At 40.9% G+C, this 17,961-nt stretch overlaps 1 protein-coding gene across 1 annotated transcript in view; it reads right to left on the bottom strand.

The window, feature by feature from the left end:
• Positions 1-17,961, bottom strand: part of LOC309568882 (L-amino-acid oxidase-like) — a gene marked incomplete at its 5' end in the record, with an annotated part of 67,593 nt that overhangs the window by 4,565 nt on the left and 45,067 nt on the right. Inside the window, 2 exons of the mRNA XM_082274665.1 lie at positions 8,171-8,372; positions 8,622-8,731. Of these exons, the coding sequence (XP_082130791.1) occupies positions 8,171-8,372; positions 8,622-8,731 (312 nt within the window). The remainder of the gene's footprint in view (positions 1-8,170; positions 8,373-8,621; positions 8,732-17,961) is intronic.

The following is a 17,961-nucleotide window of genomic DNA, read 5'->3' as shown; positions in this document are numbered from 1 at the left end:
CAAACGAACTATTTACATATTTTTTTTTTTTTTTTTTTTTTACTGTGCGTTCTGCGTTCTTTTTTATAACATCTTGGGTATGATAAAGTTTGAAACATAAAATTATACATTTTAATATAATAAAAAACTATAAATAAGTTAAAGTATGTATGTATGTATACATATATATATATATATATATATATATATATATATATATATATATATATATATATGTATGTATATATATATATATATACATACATAAAAAATACAGTAAAACTGCAGGAAAGTGCACTGGGGGGCAATGTAATGTGAATTTATTTTATTTTGAATGGTATCAGTGTGTTTGGTGTGTTTTACATTTGAATTTGCCGCCGGTTCCACCCCCCTGCGAACGTCACGTCGCAGGAGACGGAAGCCGGGGCACGGAGACGATCGGGAGGAAGATCTGCCGCCGCATACCGCTCGCATACATCGCTGGATCCCGGTGACAAGGTAAGTAACCTCTTTTACAGGATCCAGCGATGCTTCTGGCGGTACCCCGAGTGTGGCTCGGGGTTACCGCTTTTGGCTCTGAAATGTAACCCCGAGCCACGCTCGGGAATACCGCTAAGAAGGTTAAAGGTCAGGTTATATCATGTTTACGACTTCTGATCCTGTTTACCCATCTGCATTGGCTTTGACTCCTGTTATTGTATGTTTGTATGTGTATGCTGCTGCTCTTAGTCATGACTCTATCTGCTCTTGTCTGCCTGCTTTGTACTGGCACTCCGTCTTTTCCTGTCTTCATTGGTCTAGCTAGGCATAAACAGTACTTGTAGTTTTATACATAAATACCCAGCGCCATAGTACCACAATAATCCTCATACAATCCCCATATGCAAATATAGATCAAACAGTAATGAAATATAATAAATGTGCAAAAATCATACTCAAAATTCAAAAGTGCTAAATTTGTGTAACAAACAGTGCACAAAAACAGAGTAAATCAATATATATGTATATAGTACTTCTTTATACGGTCCGCTTGAAGTGAAGAACAGTCCTTTAAAATTAAATCAGTCAGCTGCATTAAAACAATGAACCATAATGTCCATTAAAAAACACTATAGAGTTCATATATAACAATCCAACTTCAAAGAGGAAATCTCAACACCATTTCCAGTATTTCTTATAGTCTGTGACAGTCAAATAAAGTGCTTAAACATATAAAGTGCTCCCTGCATTTCTTTCTAAATGCCGAAGAAAACCCAGGCAGAGGATCTCCCCAAACAGCATAGAACAGCAGTTAAGAAAATATAAGTAAGAGTTTTTGCACCAAGTTGCCATCATCAGTGAGGACACCGGAACAGATTTTTGGCTGTCAAAGAGTGACACTTTTGCATTAGACTTGCTGGCTAAGCCTTTGCAGAGAGGATATTCAGTGTCACAGGTGACCTCTCTAGAGGCCGGCGAAATAGAGCAAGGGTCATGTTGGCACAAAGTGCTTTCCTTAAAATGAATCAAAACAAATAGAAGTGTTTTATTCTCCAGGTATTTCTATTTCTAACATAAGAAGCATACCTAATACTTGTAGGTTGTGCTTATTGCGATAGGAAGAATGAATAATTCAACAACAGTTTTAATTCTCTAAATTCATAGGAACAATGCACAGGCTACAAATGCCATTAGTATGTGAAACAATAACAACCTTCACTTTTTATCAACTCCTCTCTCTCTTAGCATTGACAAATTTGATAATAAAGGTAAATATCACACTAATGAAAAAGAAAAATAGATCAGTAACCGTCAAAAAGGGCAGCCTTACATCGAGGTCCTTCTCCAGTAATCTTTTTAGTGTGATATTTACCTCTATTGTCATTGCGACTGCTGAGAGAGAGAGGAGAGGAGTTTATAAAAAGTAGTGACTGTTTTAATCCACACACCAAAGGCATTATAGTAGACTGTGCATATTTTCTTTGAATGTATCTGAGAATTAGAACTGTTAAAATAATAAACTGACAGTAAACTAAATGCAAAGAGTCAATATTTGCAGTGTTGAGTTGACCCTTCTTTTTCATGACCTCTGCAAATTGTTCTGGCATGCTGTCAATCATTCTCTTGGGCCAGGACCATTTCCTGACTGATGGTAGTCCATTCTTGCAAAATCAATGCTTGGAGTTTGTCAGAATTTGTAGGGGTTTTTTTGTACACCCGCCTTTTGAGGATTGACCACAAGTTTTCAATGGGATTAAGGTCTGTGGAGCTTCCTGGTCATGGACCCAAAATATCCATGTTTTGTTCCCCAAGCTACATAGTTATCACTTTTGCCTTATGGGAAGGTGCTCCATCATGCTGGAAAATGCATTGTTCATCACCAAACCGTTCTTGGATGGTTGGGAGAAGTTGCTCTCGGAGGATGTTTTTGTACCATTCTTTATTCATGGCTGTGTTCTTAGGCAAATTTGTGAGTGAGCCCACTCCCTTAGCTGAGAAGCAACCCGCCCCACACATGAATGGTCTCAGGATGCTTTACTGCTGGCATGACACAGTAGCGCTCACCTATTCTTCTCTGTACAAGATTTAATCCCTGTACCTTTTGCAGAATATTAGTCTGTCCCTGATTTTTTTCCTGGAGTGAAGTGGCCTTTTTGCTGCCCTTCTTAACACCAGGCCATCCTCCAAAAGTCTTTACCTCGATGTGCATGCAGATGTACTCACACCTGCCTGCTGCAATTTCTGATCAGGCTCTGGTGCCCCAATCCCACAGCTGATTAAACTGTAGGACACGGTCCTGGCGCTTGCTGGACTTTCTTGGGCACCTTGAAGCCTTCTTCAGGTGAAAAATGCAGTGGAAATGTTTTTTTTATTAATTAATTGCAATTTATCTGATCAATCTTCATAACATTCTGGAGTATATGCAAATTGCCATAAAAAAAAGGCAGCAGACTTTGTGAAAAATAACATTTGTGTCATTCTCAAAACTTTTGGCCACAGCTGTAGCTGCTGAAATGTTTTCTTGTGTTCTGTTCAGTTTCTTGAACTGTTAAAGTTCATGTAAATGTGCACTGCATGGTGGCATCATCACACATAGAGTTTTAATTCATTTTTTTTATTTTAACGTTACACTTTTGTCAAAAAAGCAATATTCTTGTAACTAAACTTGGTTTTACTTTAAGACATTATATAACAACTAAATCTCTGTCTGTAGTGTATGTTCTTATTCTAGCCTTAAAGGGATGTAAAGTCAGTCTTAATGCATTCTATATATAAAATTAGATATTCGATAAAAAGCCTTCTGTGTGTAACAGCCTCCTCAGCACCCCCTTATACTTACCTGAGCCCCATCTCTCTCCAGCAATGTCCACGAGTGTTTCGGCAGTCCGAGACTCTCCCTCTTGATTGGCTGAGACACAGCAGTGGCACTATTGGCTCCCACTGCTTTCAATCAAATTCAGTCAGCCAATCAGGAAAGAGAGGGGGCGGGGCGGAGCTTGGCGGGCCACAGCTCCATGTCTGAATGGACACAGGGAACTGTGACTTGGCTCGGGTGCCCCCATAGCAAGCTGCTTGCTGTGGGGGCACTCGACAAGAGAGAGGGGCCAGGAGCACAGAAGAAGGACCCGTGAAGATTCGGGCTGCTCTGTGCAAAACCACTACACAGAGGAGGTAAGTATAACATGTTTGTTATTTTTATTGAGAAAAAAAAACAAGACTTTGTAATTACTTTTAGACCCCATTCACACTAGCGCGACTTGTCAGGCGACTTGGTCGCCTGACAAGTCGCGGTGGGTTGCCTGCCATTGATTAGCACAGGACCCGTTCTAATAGGAGCGACACAAGTCGCTCCGACATAGAAAAAGGGTCCTGTACTACTTTGGGGCGACCTGGAGGCGACCTACATTGACTTCAATGATATGAAGTCCGTGCATGTCGCGCAGAGGTCGCGGTGCACGCTGTGCACCGTGACTTCACAGGTCGCCCCAGCAAGTCACGTTGCCCCTGTCTGAACGGGGTCTAAAACCATAAATAATAACATATTCGATTTTTCACTCCAGGAGTATATAATGAGTTTGGAATTCGTAGAGAAATGCTTAAATAATACATTCCAATTAAACTAAACCCATTAGATTTCAGACAACTAAAATGAGTTTTAGTCGACTTAAATGTACTGGAGATTTTAGTTGACTAAAATGTAGGACATTTTAGTTGACTAAAATGTACAGGAGATTTAGTCAACTAGATACAACTAAAACCAAAACAATTGCAGATGACTAAAATTGGACTAAAACTAAAATGCCATTTTAGTAAAAAGACTAAGACTAAATCTAAATGTACAAAATTTGCTGCCAACATTAACACTGTGTTTTTAGCGCTGAAGATTGATTTAATTTAATATCTATTTGTGATCAACAAATTTTTGCTAGAAGCTTTTATATATCTGGTCTAAGCTGGGCGTAATATTTGTATTTTAGTCCTTTAAAATTGATGTCCACCATAAAGAAATTACCAAAGTGATTCACTCAATGTAAGTTAATTGAGTATCGAGAGGATCACTTTGGTGGATTCTTTATGGTGGAAAACAAATTTACAGTATATGTGAACCCTCGTCTTGTAAAACACCATATTCAGTTTAAAATAGGAATGAAAGGCAAATGTTTATTTTATGTACAGTATAAAAACATTATAATATCTTTTTTGTTTTTCTTTCTTTATAAGTGATCACATAATCTCAGTTTTAAGCTGCAAAAGGGGCTTAAAGAGCTAGAGGTAGAGAAAGAGCAGTACATTGATTTTCCCAGTGAATGGTTGTGTGGTTGTGGGAGGGGTGTGGGGGTCAGAATAGGTCTGCCCATTGGAGGACAGGCAAACTGTGCTCCCAGCACAGCCAGAAAACTGACCACACTAAGATGGATGTGCTCTTATGCCTACAGTGGTCAGTTTTGAAATAGGATTTGTGTCAGGAACACCAGATTTTTAACCCAAAGGAAGCAATACAAAGAGAACAGGATACTTTTAAACACAAGTAAATGGTACAACAGACACCTATCAGGAATATGAAATGCTGGGGTAACATATTCTTTAACCACTTGCCGACATCCCGCAGCAGATTTACTGGGGCAGGCTGGCTCGGCTGCGTGAAATTGTGTAGCCCTACGTCAGTCGCTGTGTAAACACAGCTGACCGTTCTTCTCTCTGAGATGATCACAAAGCACCTGTGATCCTTCTATATAGGATCACAGGTCTCTATGGTTATTTCAGAAGCCCATCCCCCATACAGTTAGAAAACACTCCCTTAGGCTCACACTTAACCCTTTGATCGCCCCTAGGTTAACCCCTTCTCTGCCAATGTCATTATTACAGTAACAGTGCACATTTTTAGTATTGATTCTGTAATAATGTCACTGGTCCCCCAAAAGTGTTAAAAATGTCAGTTAGGGGTCCGATCTGTCCGCCACAATGTCACAGTCCCGCTAAAAATCGCTGATCGCCACCATTACTAGTAAAAAATATAAATAAATAAAAAAAGACATAAGTCTTTCCCCTAGTTTGTAGACGCGATACATTTTGCGCAAACCAATCAAAATACGCTTGTAGCAGAATACTAATTGGCCTAAAATGATGAAACATTTTGATTTTTACATTTTTTTTCGGAGGGGGGGGGGGGGGTGTTATATAGCAGAATGTGAAAAATATTGTTTTTTTTTGTCCAGAATTGTCGCTCTTTTTTGTTTATAGCGCAAAAAATAAAAATTGCACAGGTGATCAAATACCACCAATTTTATTTTGGTACTGGGTCGCATGACCGTGCAATTTTCTGTTAAAATAACGCAGTGCTGAATCACAAAAAAATGGCCTGGTCATTAAGGGGCAAATCCTTCTGGTCCAGAACTGGGTAAAGAAATTTTCTTCGCTTTTTCAAGTGGACTGTATGAAGAAGTGTTATATACTGTATATATACTATATATATATATATATATATATATATATATATATATATATATATATGTAGCACTGCCCCCATGGGAGCTGCTTAAAATGGATTCCCTAGGGTTACCTATACCACCAGTCCATTAAATCCTTACACTTGAACTCTTGGCTCAGTCAATAAACAGTCCAGGGGATTTGGGTTTTTTTGTATTTATTTAGGAACTTTGATAGGGGAAGGGATGAGTGGGATACTCCAACTAGTAACTATGCACAATTCTGAGGACACTGACTGTAGAATGCAGCAAGGCCACTGCTTTACCCTGCCACTGAAGTGAAGATCTGAATAATGAACTGAATCACTCTTCAGGGTCTAACTTGGCACCCCCTTTCTTACTGACCGTGTGTGCAAGCTCTTGTCCTCTGACCTCACTGGAATGGTCCCCTTCCTGGGCAGACCCCTGGCAGGCTCCCTGGTACTCACGGACACTGTTTTTCCTTAGTGAGCTCTGCCTTAATCTCTGCCATCAGCATCCTAGACCTTTCAGCTCGGCACCACACTCTGGCTCCCCAGGTTGACTACCTGTGACCACTTTCCTTGCTGACAGGAGGAGAGACAGCCGTCACCCTCCTCCTGGGACACTGCTTCCTGCCAAAGACCCCTGGTCACATGTGCCCTTGGCTTTTATGGTCAATCTTAGGATGCACCACTGTTGTGCCTTCCCACTGGGACTGCCACAAAACCCTGTGTGTCACTGGCTGGGTTTCCTCCACTGTCCAAAAGGCTCCCCTATTGGATACAGTGGGTGGGGACACTCCTTCAGACCAAGTGAGTCACACCTGGACACATGCAACAGGCCTAATTAAAAATCCTGCTCCCTGAGAAGCAGGAAAGCAATGTGATGCTTTTACCTAGTACCTGACTAGGGGGGTGCTATATATATATATATATATTTAAACTGTTATTGTGCACTGTTTTTACACAAATTTTGCAATTTTGAGAATTACTTTTGTAGATGATTGTATTTTGTTGCTGTTTAATTGATTTTATATGCATGTAAGGATTTTTTGGAAATTGTAGTGGTACTATGTAATAAATGGTTATCCGGGAGGATAACTTAGTTGCTTCAAGTTACATAACCAGGTGTTATTGTGGGTAGCACAGGGTTATTCTGCATATATATATATATATATATATATATATATATATATATATATATACACACACACTGTATTGTCAAAAGAATTGGGACAGCTTACATGCACATGAACTTTAATGGCATCCCAATCTAAGTCCGTAAGGTTCAGTATTCAGTTGACCCACCCTTTGAATCTATAACAGCTTTGGCTCTTTTGGGGAGGCTGTGCGCAAGTTTTAGGAGTGTGTCTATGGGAATGTTTGACCATACTTCCAGAAGCCCATTTGTGAGGTTAGACACTGATGTTGGACAAGAAGTCCTTGCTCACAGTCTCCACTCTAATTCATCCCAAAGGTGTTCTATCGGGTTGAGGTCAGGACTCTGTACAGAACAGTCAAGTTCCTCCACCCCAAACTTGCTCATCCATGTCTTTATGTGGATCTTGCTTTGTGCACTGGTGCGCAGTCATGTTGGAACAGGAAGGGGGCATCCCCAAACTGTTCCCACAAAGTTGGGAGCATAAAATTGTCCAAAATGTCTTGGTAGGCTGATGCCTTAAGAGTTCCTTTTACTGGAACTAAGGGGCCAATCTCAACCCCTGAATAACAAACCCACACCATAAATCCCTCCCCACCAAATGATTTGGACCAGTGCACAAAGCAAGGTCCATAAAGACATGGATTCGTGAATTTGGGGTGCAGGAACTTGACAGGTCCTGACAGAACACCTTTGGGATGAATTTGAGCGGAGACTGTGAACCAGGTCTTCTCTTCCAAAATCAATGCCTGACCTCACAAATAGGCTTCTGGAAGAATGGTCAAACATTCCCAAAGACACCCCCCTAAACCTTGTAGACAGCCTTCCCAGAAGAGTTGAAGATGTTGTAGCTGCAAAGGGTGGGCCAATCTAATATTGAACCCTACGGATTAAGACTGGGATGCCATTAAAGTTCATGTGCGTGTGAATGCATGTGTCCCAATATTTTGGACAATATAGTGTGTGTGTATGTGTGTATGTATATATATATATATATATATATATATATATATTGGGAGTTGTCCTGATGCACAGGGAGTGGGTGTTTCGGGTCCTTGCACTCTGAAGTACTGGGGATATAGTATTATCTGAGACACAGTGCTTACCTTGTATGCCACTTTAGAATATAGGTCATCAACGGATATTCCTTCTTCCTCAGGGGTCAATGCAAACTCAAACAGGTTTGACATCTTAGCAACATCCTTTTGCAGTTGTCTTATGTTATTGAACATCAATACATTGTTGTCATTAGATATAATAAAAGGATTAATTTGCAATTGAAACTGACGAATGAATTCCCGAATAAGCCTGTAAAAATGAACAGATGCTCGTTTTACGAATTTCACATACTAAGATTGATAAAGCTTTCTTGGAAATAACTGGACTCTCTGCACTTATTGATAGAGTTGAACATTATATAGTGGGAGTTTTAACGTGAAAATCCGAATCCTCATGAAATTGACAGCCTTAGGTTTTATTTATCAGAAGGTCGAAGGGTGAACTTTAAATGTAAAATAAATCTTTTTTTATAAATATAAAAGAGCTTTTTATACATACCTGTGAGATGGAGGAATACGCATGGGTCCCAGTTCTCCATACCAGCCCTCTGGATCTCTATAGGTTAGTACACGACCTCCTACACGGTTACTGGCCTCCAGCAGTGTCACCTGAAGTATAAAAGATAGAGTCCTGTAATAATGTGTTCACTAACACCAATCTTTCCCACCATCAATTAAACTGGAATGCCAGGCCAAACATTTTTGGATAGAGTGAGAAAGGGTTAAATATCTGTTGGGTTTTCATTGTTACTGGTGTCCACCTTTAAGAGACTTACATCTGCCAACTCAACAAGAAGTGCCCAACAGAGACACCAGCACCAACAGCAAAAAACAATCTGGCAGATGTTCTAAACTCTGCCCCCTCTCTCTCCTCATTGGCTCACTGACTGTGATTGACAGTAGCAAGAGCCAATGACAACCGCTGCTGTCTCAAACAAGGAGGATCGGAATGGGGCTCAGTAAAGTATGGGGGGGGGGGGAGAGCCGAGAGAGCCGAGAGAGCCGAGGTAAAAGCCAAGGTAAAAAGCCTTGAGCCTTTACTTTAACCTACTTTAACCTTCCAAATAGGCATTTACATACCAAACAAGCAGTAAAGACACTTAAAAACAAGTCCCCATACACCTGAGTATCTATGGGCATTGTGGAGAAATTAATTTTCAATGTTCACAACACAGGTTTGGATAGAGTGAAGGGGGTTAGAACACCTATCTGGTTTTGTCATCTATATCCCTGTTAGAAAAGTTTTACCCCAGTGGTTCTCAACTCCATTCCTCAGGACCCACTAACAGGCCAAATTTTAAGTATTACCTTGGGAAGATGCAGACTAGAGTACTGCAATCACTGAGCAGCATATTATATTACCTGTAATGTATTTCCATTATCTTGCAAACCTTGCCTGTTAGTGGGTCCTGAGGACCGGAGTTGAGAACCACTGTTTTACCCTGTCTCTTTGTCCTGTTGACTGTTATCACCAAGAGTGAGAGTAAAATAAATTCCTAAATTGCGGGTTCACACCAGAAAAGGAATAGAGGGAAAATCTTTCAATGGGAGCACTAGTTCTGGTGACCCTGGTAAAAAACCAAGCATGTCTTCTACTTTGGAGGGATTTCTGCTCACATCCTGTTGTGGCTATGGGGAAGGAAGTGAAGGGGAGTCTCCCACAATGAGATGCCAATAAAAACTGACAGGTGTTATACCTCTCTGTTTTCCAAAAAGGAAAAAAAAATGCAATGGCTTTAGCTCTATTTAAAACTTGTTTACTGCTTGCAGGGCCGGTGCTAGACTATTTTATGCCCTAGGCAAGACTAGCTACTTGCGTCCCCCCAAAAAAAATAAAAAAATAAAAAGGGAAGAGGTTAAAAACTCCTCATGTCATACCCAGTGACCCTGATCTAATGGTTCCTCCATGTTATGCTGTGGTACCCAGTGACCCCCATATTCCTCCATGTCACACTTGGGGACCCTGATGTCCCTCTATGTCACACCCAGGGACCCTGGTGTTTTTCCATGTCACATCCTGGGACCCCAATATTCCTCCATGTCATGCTGTTATACCCACTGACCTCAATATTCCTCCATGTCATGCTGTCATACCCACTGACCCCAATATTCCTCCATGCAGGGACCCCTGTGTTCCTCCATGTCATGCTGTCATACCCAGTGACCCCAATGTTCCTCTATGTCACACCAGGGGCCCCTGATGTTCCTCCATGTCATACTTGGAGAGACCCTGATGTTTTTCCATGTAACACCTGGGGACCTCTCAATCTCCCATGGCACACCCAGGGACCCTAATTCCTCAGGGCACACCTGGTGACCCCGAACCCCTGTTACACCCAGTGACCCATGTCACACCTGGTGACTCTGATTGACCATGGCACACCTGGTGATCCCGATTGCCTTTCACACCAGGGATCCTTTATGTCACACCCAGGGACCCCAATCCCCTGTTCTGGGGACACTCACTGGGCAGTATGAAGAGTGTGGCCCGCACTCTGCCCTCCTTCACCGTCAATCCTTTTTCCAGGACGCTCCTCTACTGGACCACAGTGCTCACCACAGCTCCAACCGGCTCATGGTGGAGGGAGAAGCAGCAGTCAGAGAGCTTCGCACGGCCTTCATCACCAACCTCCTCAGACTATTCGGGTGCCTCGTCGCTTCTGCTTCAATAAAGGTTTTGTCCTCCAGTGCCGAGCTGCAGCTCAGGTTCAGCTCTCCTTTGCTCCCTGCTTAATACCAGCCCAGGGACATGAATGGCTGCCCACCAGCTCAGTGCAGGGAATCACTTCCTGCCCAGGGTTTAGGCCGCTCAGCTGCCACCAAAGAGAATCATCAAGCAGTGAGCACTCCGGTGGGCTTCCTTCCTGCCTCTTGGGGCCCCCCCAAACAGTGATGGAAAGCCAAGGCCTGGTAGTTCCGCCACTACCCAAGACAGCTGGCATCTTCCTCTGTCCCTTCTTCCTCCCCCACTGCCTCCCCTCTCCTCAGCTCACAAGGATCATTAATGATGGAGAGAGAGTGCCCAGAGTGCCGACTTGTGGCTGCGCCCCTAGGTGGCAATGCGCCCTAGGAGGCTGCCTAGTTTGCCTAGTGGAAGCACCGGCCCTGACTGCTTGATGGAATATGTAAATAGTTTAACATCCATAGTTTGAGTACTGTTGTACCCTAATCTCTCTTTATTTGACAAGGACCAATGATGACTGAAAATGTATCAGGTACTACACCATACTTTTATGTACTACTGTGTGTCCTTGAGTTGAGATTTACACCTTGAAAAATGTAAACATGTCCGTCTCCTCTTGTCGTCCACTTATATTATCCTAACCCAACCATATTTTGGCCACCTGTGCATAAGGCTACATCAATTCAGAGTCCAAAATAGGGAAGGGTTTGCCAGAACAGGGACATCTGATAGCTAGTTCGTCTACCATAAGGGCTTATGATTTGATATTTCTATAGATGTATTTTTAGCCACCTGTTCTAGAAAAAGATGTTCCTGTCTTGTTAAAGTTACTTTCTTATGTAAGTATATATAAAACCAATATATATAATGTTGGAAAGAGTAAAGGAGGTTTAAAAGCACTAATTGGGGACAATTTCTTTCATTGGGACAACCCATCCTAGACAGTTGTCACAGGAACAGGCAGTGCCGGGACAAGGCCTTCCAATGTCCTGGGCAAAGAATGGGTATTATAATCCAGTAAAGGCATATTTGCTCACCTCCATTAAATCTTTGACAACCGGAGTCCATCAAGACCGAAGTCCATGTCCCCTATGCAGTCCATCTAATAGATATGTAATGTTTAGACTAAACATTTAAAATCAGTGCACAAATATGGGACAGCAGCAAAGGAAAAAATGTCCCTGCATCTGTGGTGTCACTGAAAGTCAAAAATGTCTCTGAGTCAGGGGTGTAGCCTAAAGGAAAAATGCCACTGTGTCATTGGTGTCATGATAAACAAAACAACAATTCCCAAGGAACTTTGAGAGACACATTGAGAGCCGGTTCACATTAGTGCGACTTGTCAGGCAACTTGTCAGCCTGACAAGTCGCGCTCCCTCGCGGTCCATTGACCGCTACAGGACCCGTTCTAATAGGAGCGACACAAGTCGCTCCGACTTAGAAAAAGGGTCCTGTACTATTTCGGGGCGACCTCGGAGCGACTTGCATAGACTTCCATTATGTGAAGTCGCTCCGAAGTCGTGGTGCAATGTAATGCACAAGTCGCCCCCCAAGTAGTAAGGAGTCGTGTCGCCTCAGTGTGAACCGGCTCTTAATTTGATAAAAAATTGTTACATTTGATTAAAGATACATATCTTTAAAAATTGTCAAATCTGAAATACTGAACACCTCAGCAGTGCTACACAATGTATTTTGCGAGACAACCCTCATTTCCTCAGCAGAAGTAAGAACTCATATACAGTGCCTTTAAAAAGTATTCATACTCCTTGACATTTTCCAAATTTTGTCAGGTAAAACCAAAAATGAAAATGTATTTTATTGGGATTTTATGTGATAGACCAACACAAAGTGGCACATAATTGTGAAGTGGAAGGAAAATTATAAATGGTTTTCACATTGTTTTTACAAATAAATATCTGAAAAGTGTGGCATGCATTTGTATTCAGTTCCTCTGAGTCAATACTTTGGAGAACCAAAAATGAAAAAGATGGTGTACTCGCGCCTAGGTATTTTGGTAAGGTATTTTGGGAAGCAGCAAGTAATCAAGAACACTACTAAAGTAGTGATCTCATAGGTAAGTAATGGATGTATAAAAATACTGCGCTACCCTGGTAATTTTTTGTATTGTGACAGTAAAAAATGAAAAAGTGCACGTGCAATCTTGTAAACAATGCTCATATAATAACTTATTGCTGATATATATTACTATAAAATATTCAATAATTAATCAATAAATAATCAATAAATATTTCTGTGAAATACCGTGATATAACTCTTACAGTGCACGTGCTAAATAAAAAATATATGCTGAATGAAATTGCTTTCAATATATTAAATGTACCACACAAAAAATATATATTACATGAAAGTCCAATATGAAAATAAGTCCATGAAGTGAACACAAAATAGGTATGTGCAAAAAACGTGCTTAAAAAACTCTCGGTGTGGGGATAAAGTGATGCGTGCCGGTGATCCTTGGGTTCTCACACTCTGTGCCCAGGGGTAAGGTAGCACACTTACCAGAAGGTGTGGATTCCAATGGCGTACGCCAATAGGAATCGAAAACGCTTTGTCTGCTGCTCCTATGTATGGATAGGTGGGTGGACGATCTCCTTATGGATAGGGATGAGCATTCAGCATGGAAGAAAGAAGGTAGAGGCTCCTCATAGTGTAAAAAGGTTTTTTTCCTTTTATTAAAACTTCAAAAAAATCACATCAATCTTCACATACACCATCCAAGTAAAAATCCATAAAACCCCCGATCTGTACTGCAGACTTTAAAAACACTCCAAATATGATAAAAAACACTCCAAATAAAAAACGTGGGTGACACAACAAAAAAACAAACTCGACCCAAAATGACTGCGGGGTCAGAATATTGAAGCCGCTCTTAGAGCTCCTATGTTGCCTCGCGGCTGGGATACACATAGGACGCTAGCTATACCCGCTGCTTGCGCCGAACCCGGAAGTTGGAATCTCGGCGTGCGGTCCAGCTACTAACTCAGAGCGAGGCAACGTGCGTGCCAACTTGACGCGTTTCGTCAGAGTATGACGTCTTCGGAAGTGGCACGTACGTTGCGTTTCAGCTTGGTTATATGGAGGAGTATTGGCTCATTACCGCTCTTTTTTCTCCAGCTCGTATTCCCCTTTCATGACATATAGACCGGAAGCAATTCACTTGATTCATAGTCTATCTATTCCGCTACCATATTACCTTTTTCCCAATTTATATATATTAAAACCATGTATTTTACCCCGAATGTAAACAGTGGGACAAAAATAGGAATGTGATAATAAATTAAAAAATGGAAACAATGTGCACGTCGGCCTGCGGCCGGCTGATTTTGGTCCCATATATAAACAAGAGGTAATATACTGGTTGTATATTATGCTGTATTGTCAGCAAATTTTGCTAAAAATTGCTGTAATTTTTTTATATTAATTTTTAAATTGTGTGCAAAAAAATTTCTATTCAAAGTGCAATGTGATATAATTTAAATCCAGATCTATGAACAAATGTTTAGTTTCCATTTACATATATACTGTATATTGCTTATAGCCCAGATATTAACATAAATACATATATAAATCTTCGTGGCCATCGGGGAACAACCATCCCTTTTTCGCCAAATGTATACTATAATGATTTCCCATACATATGGCATACTTGGTGCAATAAATATAACAATACTACAAAACAATGCTTAAAATTCAATAATTAGATAAGAAACAGTTTATATCCAAGTCTTTGTTCATTCCCTTCGGCTGTAGAGTATCTAGTTTACATATCCAAAAAGTTTCATTCTTTGATATAGCTATTCTCCTATCTCCCCCTCTCCAATGTGGTTCTACTGTATCAATACCACAAAATGTGGCTACTGTGGGGTCTCTATTATGGTGGGTTCTAAAGTGCATGGATAGGCTATGTTTCTTGAATCCCTTTCTTATATTATTTAAGTGTTCCCCTATTCTAATCCCCTATTCTAATGCTCAATTTTCTAGTCGTGCGGCCCACATATTGAAGGCCGCATGGACAGGTGACTATATATGTTACATGTGTGGTGGTACATGTAATAAGTTTTTTGATTTGGTAGTCTTTGGATGTGGTGTGGGATTTGAAGGAGGTTTGTCTCCTATTTTTCATTTTGACTGCTTTACATGCTTTGCATTTTTTGCAAGCATAGAAACCTTTGAAATCCAGGAAGGTTGACCCCGTCTTAGGGGGGTCTGGGATGTTGTGGACAAGTTTATCTCTCAGATTGGGCACTCTGCGATATATAAAGGCTGGTTTTGGAGGTAATATTGTTTTGAGGGTATTATCTCTCATCAATATGTGCCAATGACGTTTTATTACTTTTTCTAATTGTTTGTAGTTTCTATGATATTGTGTGATGAATGCTAGGTTAAAGTGACTGGTGCCAGGTTGATCGCTCTTAATCTTATCTACTAATAACGTTGTTCTATCCATTTTTCCGATGTTATCTCTCAATGTCCCTAGTTCTTTTTCATTGTACCCCTTATTAACAAATCTGTCTATTAAAATATTAGCTTGTTGCACATAATCATTATCGTCTCTACAGTTCCTACGCATTCTTAGCAGTTGCCCCTTGGGAATGCCATTAATCCATCTAGGATGATGGCAACTGTGAGTGGATATATACCCATTACGATCTGTTCCTTTAAAAAAACTCCTGGTGTAAAAATTACCCTGCTTAAAATTGATAGTGAGATCTAAAAAATTTACTTCATTTTTATCATAATTACCCGTAAAATTTATTTTATAATTATTAATATTCATATCATGCATAAAAACTTTTAAAGATTCCTCCGTTCCTGACCAAATAATAAAAATGTCATCAATGTACCTTTTGTAGATTACAAGATCCTTGATGTTTTTTTGAAATATTTCTTCTTCCTCCCATTTACTGAGAAATATGTTGGCTACACTGGGGGCGTACTTTGCCCCCATGGCTACGCCTCTGTGTTGCCTATAGTATTGGCCCTCATGCCAGAAGTAGTTACTCCCCATGGCAAGGTCCAGCATTTCACCTAGTAAGATTTGTTGGTCGTGTTTAAGATCTGTCTTTTCTTTTAGGGCCCACATGACAGCTCGTAGGGCATCTGTTTGGTCTATATTAGTGTACAACGACTCAACGTCTATTGTAGCCATGATTAAATTGGAGGTGCCTTTTATTTCATTTAGGATATTAATTAATTGTTTACTGTCCCTCAAATAGGCCGGGTAAGTCTGTGCTAGGGGCTGTAGATGGGAATCCAGATACTCCCCTATTCTAGAAAAGATGGAATCTTCTCTAGAATCTTCTCCCTCATCCCCGACCACCCCAGACTTCCTGTGATATACCAAGTCCCAAAAATACACAAAAGCACTACAGCACCACCAGGCAGACCCATCATCAATGGAATAGATTCCATCTTTTCTAGAATATGTCATGAAAGGGGAATACGAGCTGGAGAAAAAAGAGCGGAAAATGAGCCAATACTCCTCCATATAACCAAGCTGAAACGCAACGTACGTGCCACTTCCGAAGACGTCATACACTGACGAAACGCGTCAAGTTGGCACGCACGTTGCCTCGCTCTGAGTTAGTAGCTTGACCGCATGCCGAGATTCCAACTTCCGGGTTCGGCGCAAGCAGCGGGTATAGCTAGCGTCCTATGTGTATCCCAGCCGCGAGGCAACATAGGAGCTCTAAGAGCGGCTTCAATATTCTGACCCCGCAGTCATTTTGGGTCGAGTTTGTTTTTTTGTTGTGTCACCCACGTTTTTTATTTGGAGTGTTTTTTATCATATTTGGAGTGTTTTTAAAGTCTGCAGTACAGATCGGGGGTTTTATGGATTTTTACTTGGATGGTGTATGTGAAGATTGATGTGATTTTTTTGAAGTTTTAATAAAAGGAAAAAAACCTTTTTACACTATGAGGAGCCTCTACCTTCTTTCTTCCATGCTGAATGCTCATCCCTATCCATAAGGAGATCGTCCACCCACCTATCCATACATAGGAGCAGCAGACAAAGCGTTTTCGATTCCTATTGGCGTACGCCATTGGAATCCACACCTTCTGGTAAGTGTGCTACCTTACCCCTGGGCACAGAGTGTGAGAACCCAAGGATCACCGGCACGCATCACTTTATCCCCACACCGAGAGTTTTTTGAGCACGTATTTTGTACATACCTATTTTGTGTTCACTTCATGGACTTATTTTCATATTGGACTTTCATGTAATATATATTTTTTGTGTGGTACATTTAATATATTGAAAGCAATTTCATTCAGCATATATTTTTTATTTAGCACGTGCACTGTAAGAGTTATATCACGGTATTTCACAGAAATATATATTGATTATTTATTGATTAATTATTGAATATTTTATAGTAATATATATCAGCAATAAGTTATTATATGAGCATTGTTTACAAGATTGCACGTGCACTTTTTCATTTTTTACTGTCACAATACAAAAAATTACCAGGGTAGCGCAGTATTTTTATACATCCATTACTTACTTTGGAGAACCACCTTTTGCTGCAATTACAGCTGCAAGTTTTTTTGGGTTTGTCTGTACTAGCTTTGCACATTTAGAGAGTGACATTTTTGCCCATTCTTTTTTGCAAAATAGTTTAAACTCTGGCAGATTGGAATGAGAGCATCTGTGAATAGCAATTTTTTAAGTCTTACCAAAGATTCTTAATTTGATTTAGGTCTGGACTTTGATTGGGCCTTTCTAACACATGAATATGCTTTGATCTAGGGATCGATCTGCACTTTCCCCAATATATCGGAATCGGCCCCTAAGGTTACCGGTATTGCCAATATTTCGGGAAAGTGCTGTACCGGAGTGATGCCTACAGCTAGAGGCATCACCCCGGTATCGGCATCTATAGCCGAAGGTCGGCTGTTTTGTAATGACAACCGATGCGGCTGAGAAGCCACTCTGCTGTCATTACAAGGAGCGGGAGGGAACATCCCCCCTCCCACTGCCTTCTGCGGCTTGCCCGTGTCTTCCATCCCACCGGGAGACCCGGGCATCCTGCCTGCACGGCCGCGGAAGAGAAGACCCGATCGAAGCTGCATTTGGCTCTGATCGGGTCTCCATGTAAAAACCCAGAAGTGATTCACATCACTTCCAGGT

The sequence above is a fragment of the Pelophylax lessonae genome, assembly GCF_965119305.1.
Source record: "Pelophylax lessonae genome assembly, chromosome: 12".
Lineage (NCBI taxonomy): Eukaryota > Metazoa > Chordata > Amphibia > Anura > Ranidae > Pelophylax > Pelophylax lessonae.
The sequence above is the reverse complement of the archived record's forward strand: the minus strand, read 5'-3'. Positions and strand labels throughout refer to the sequence as shown.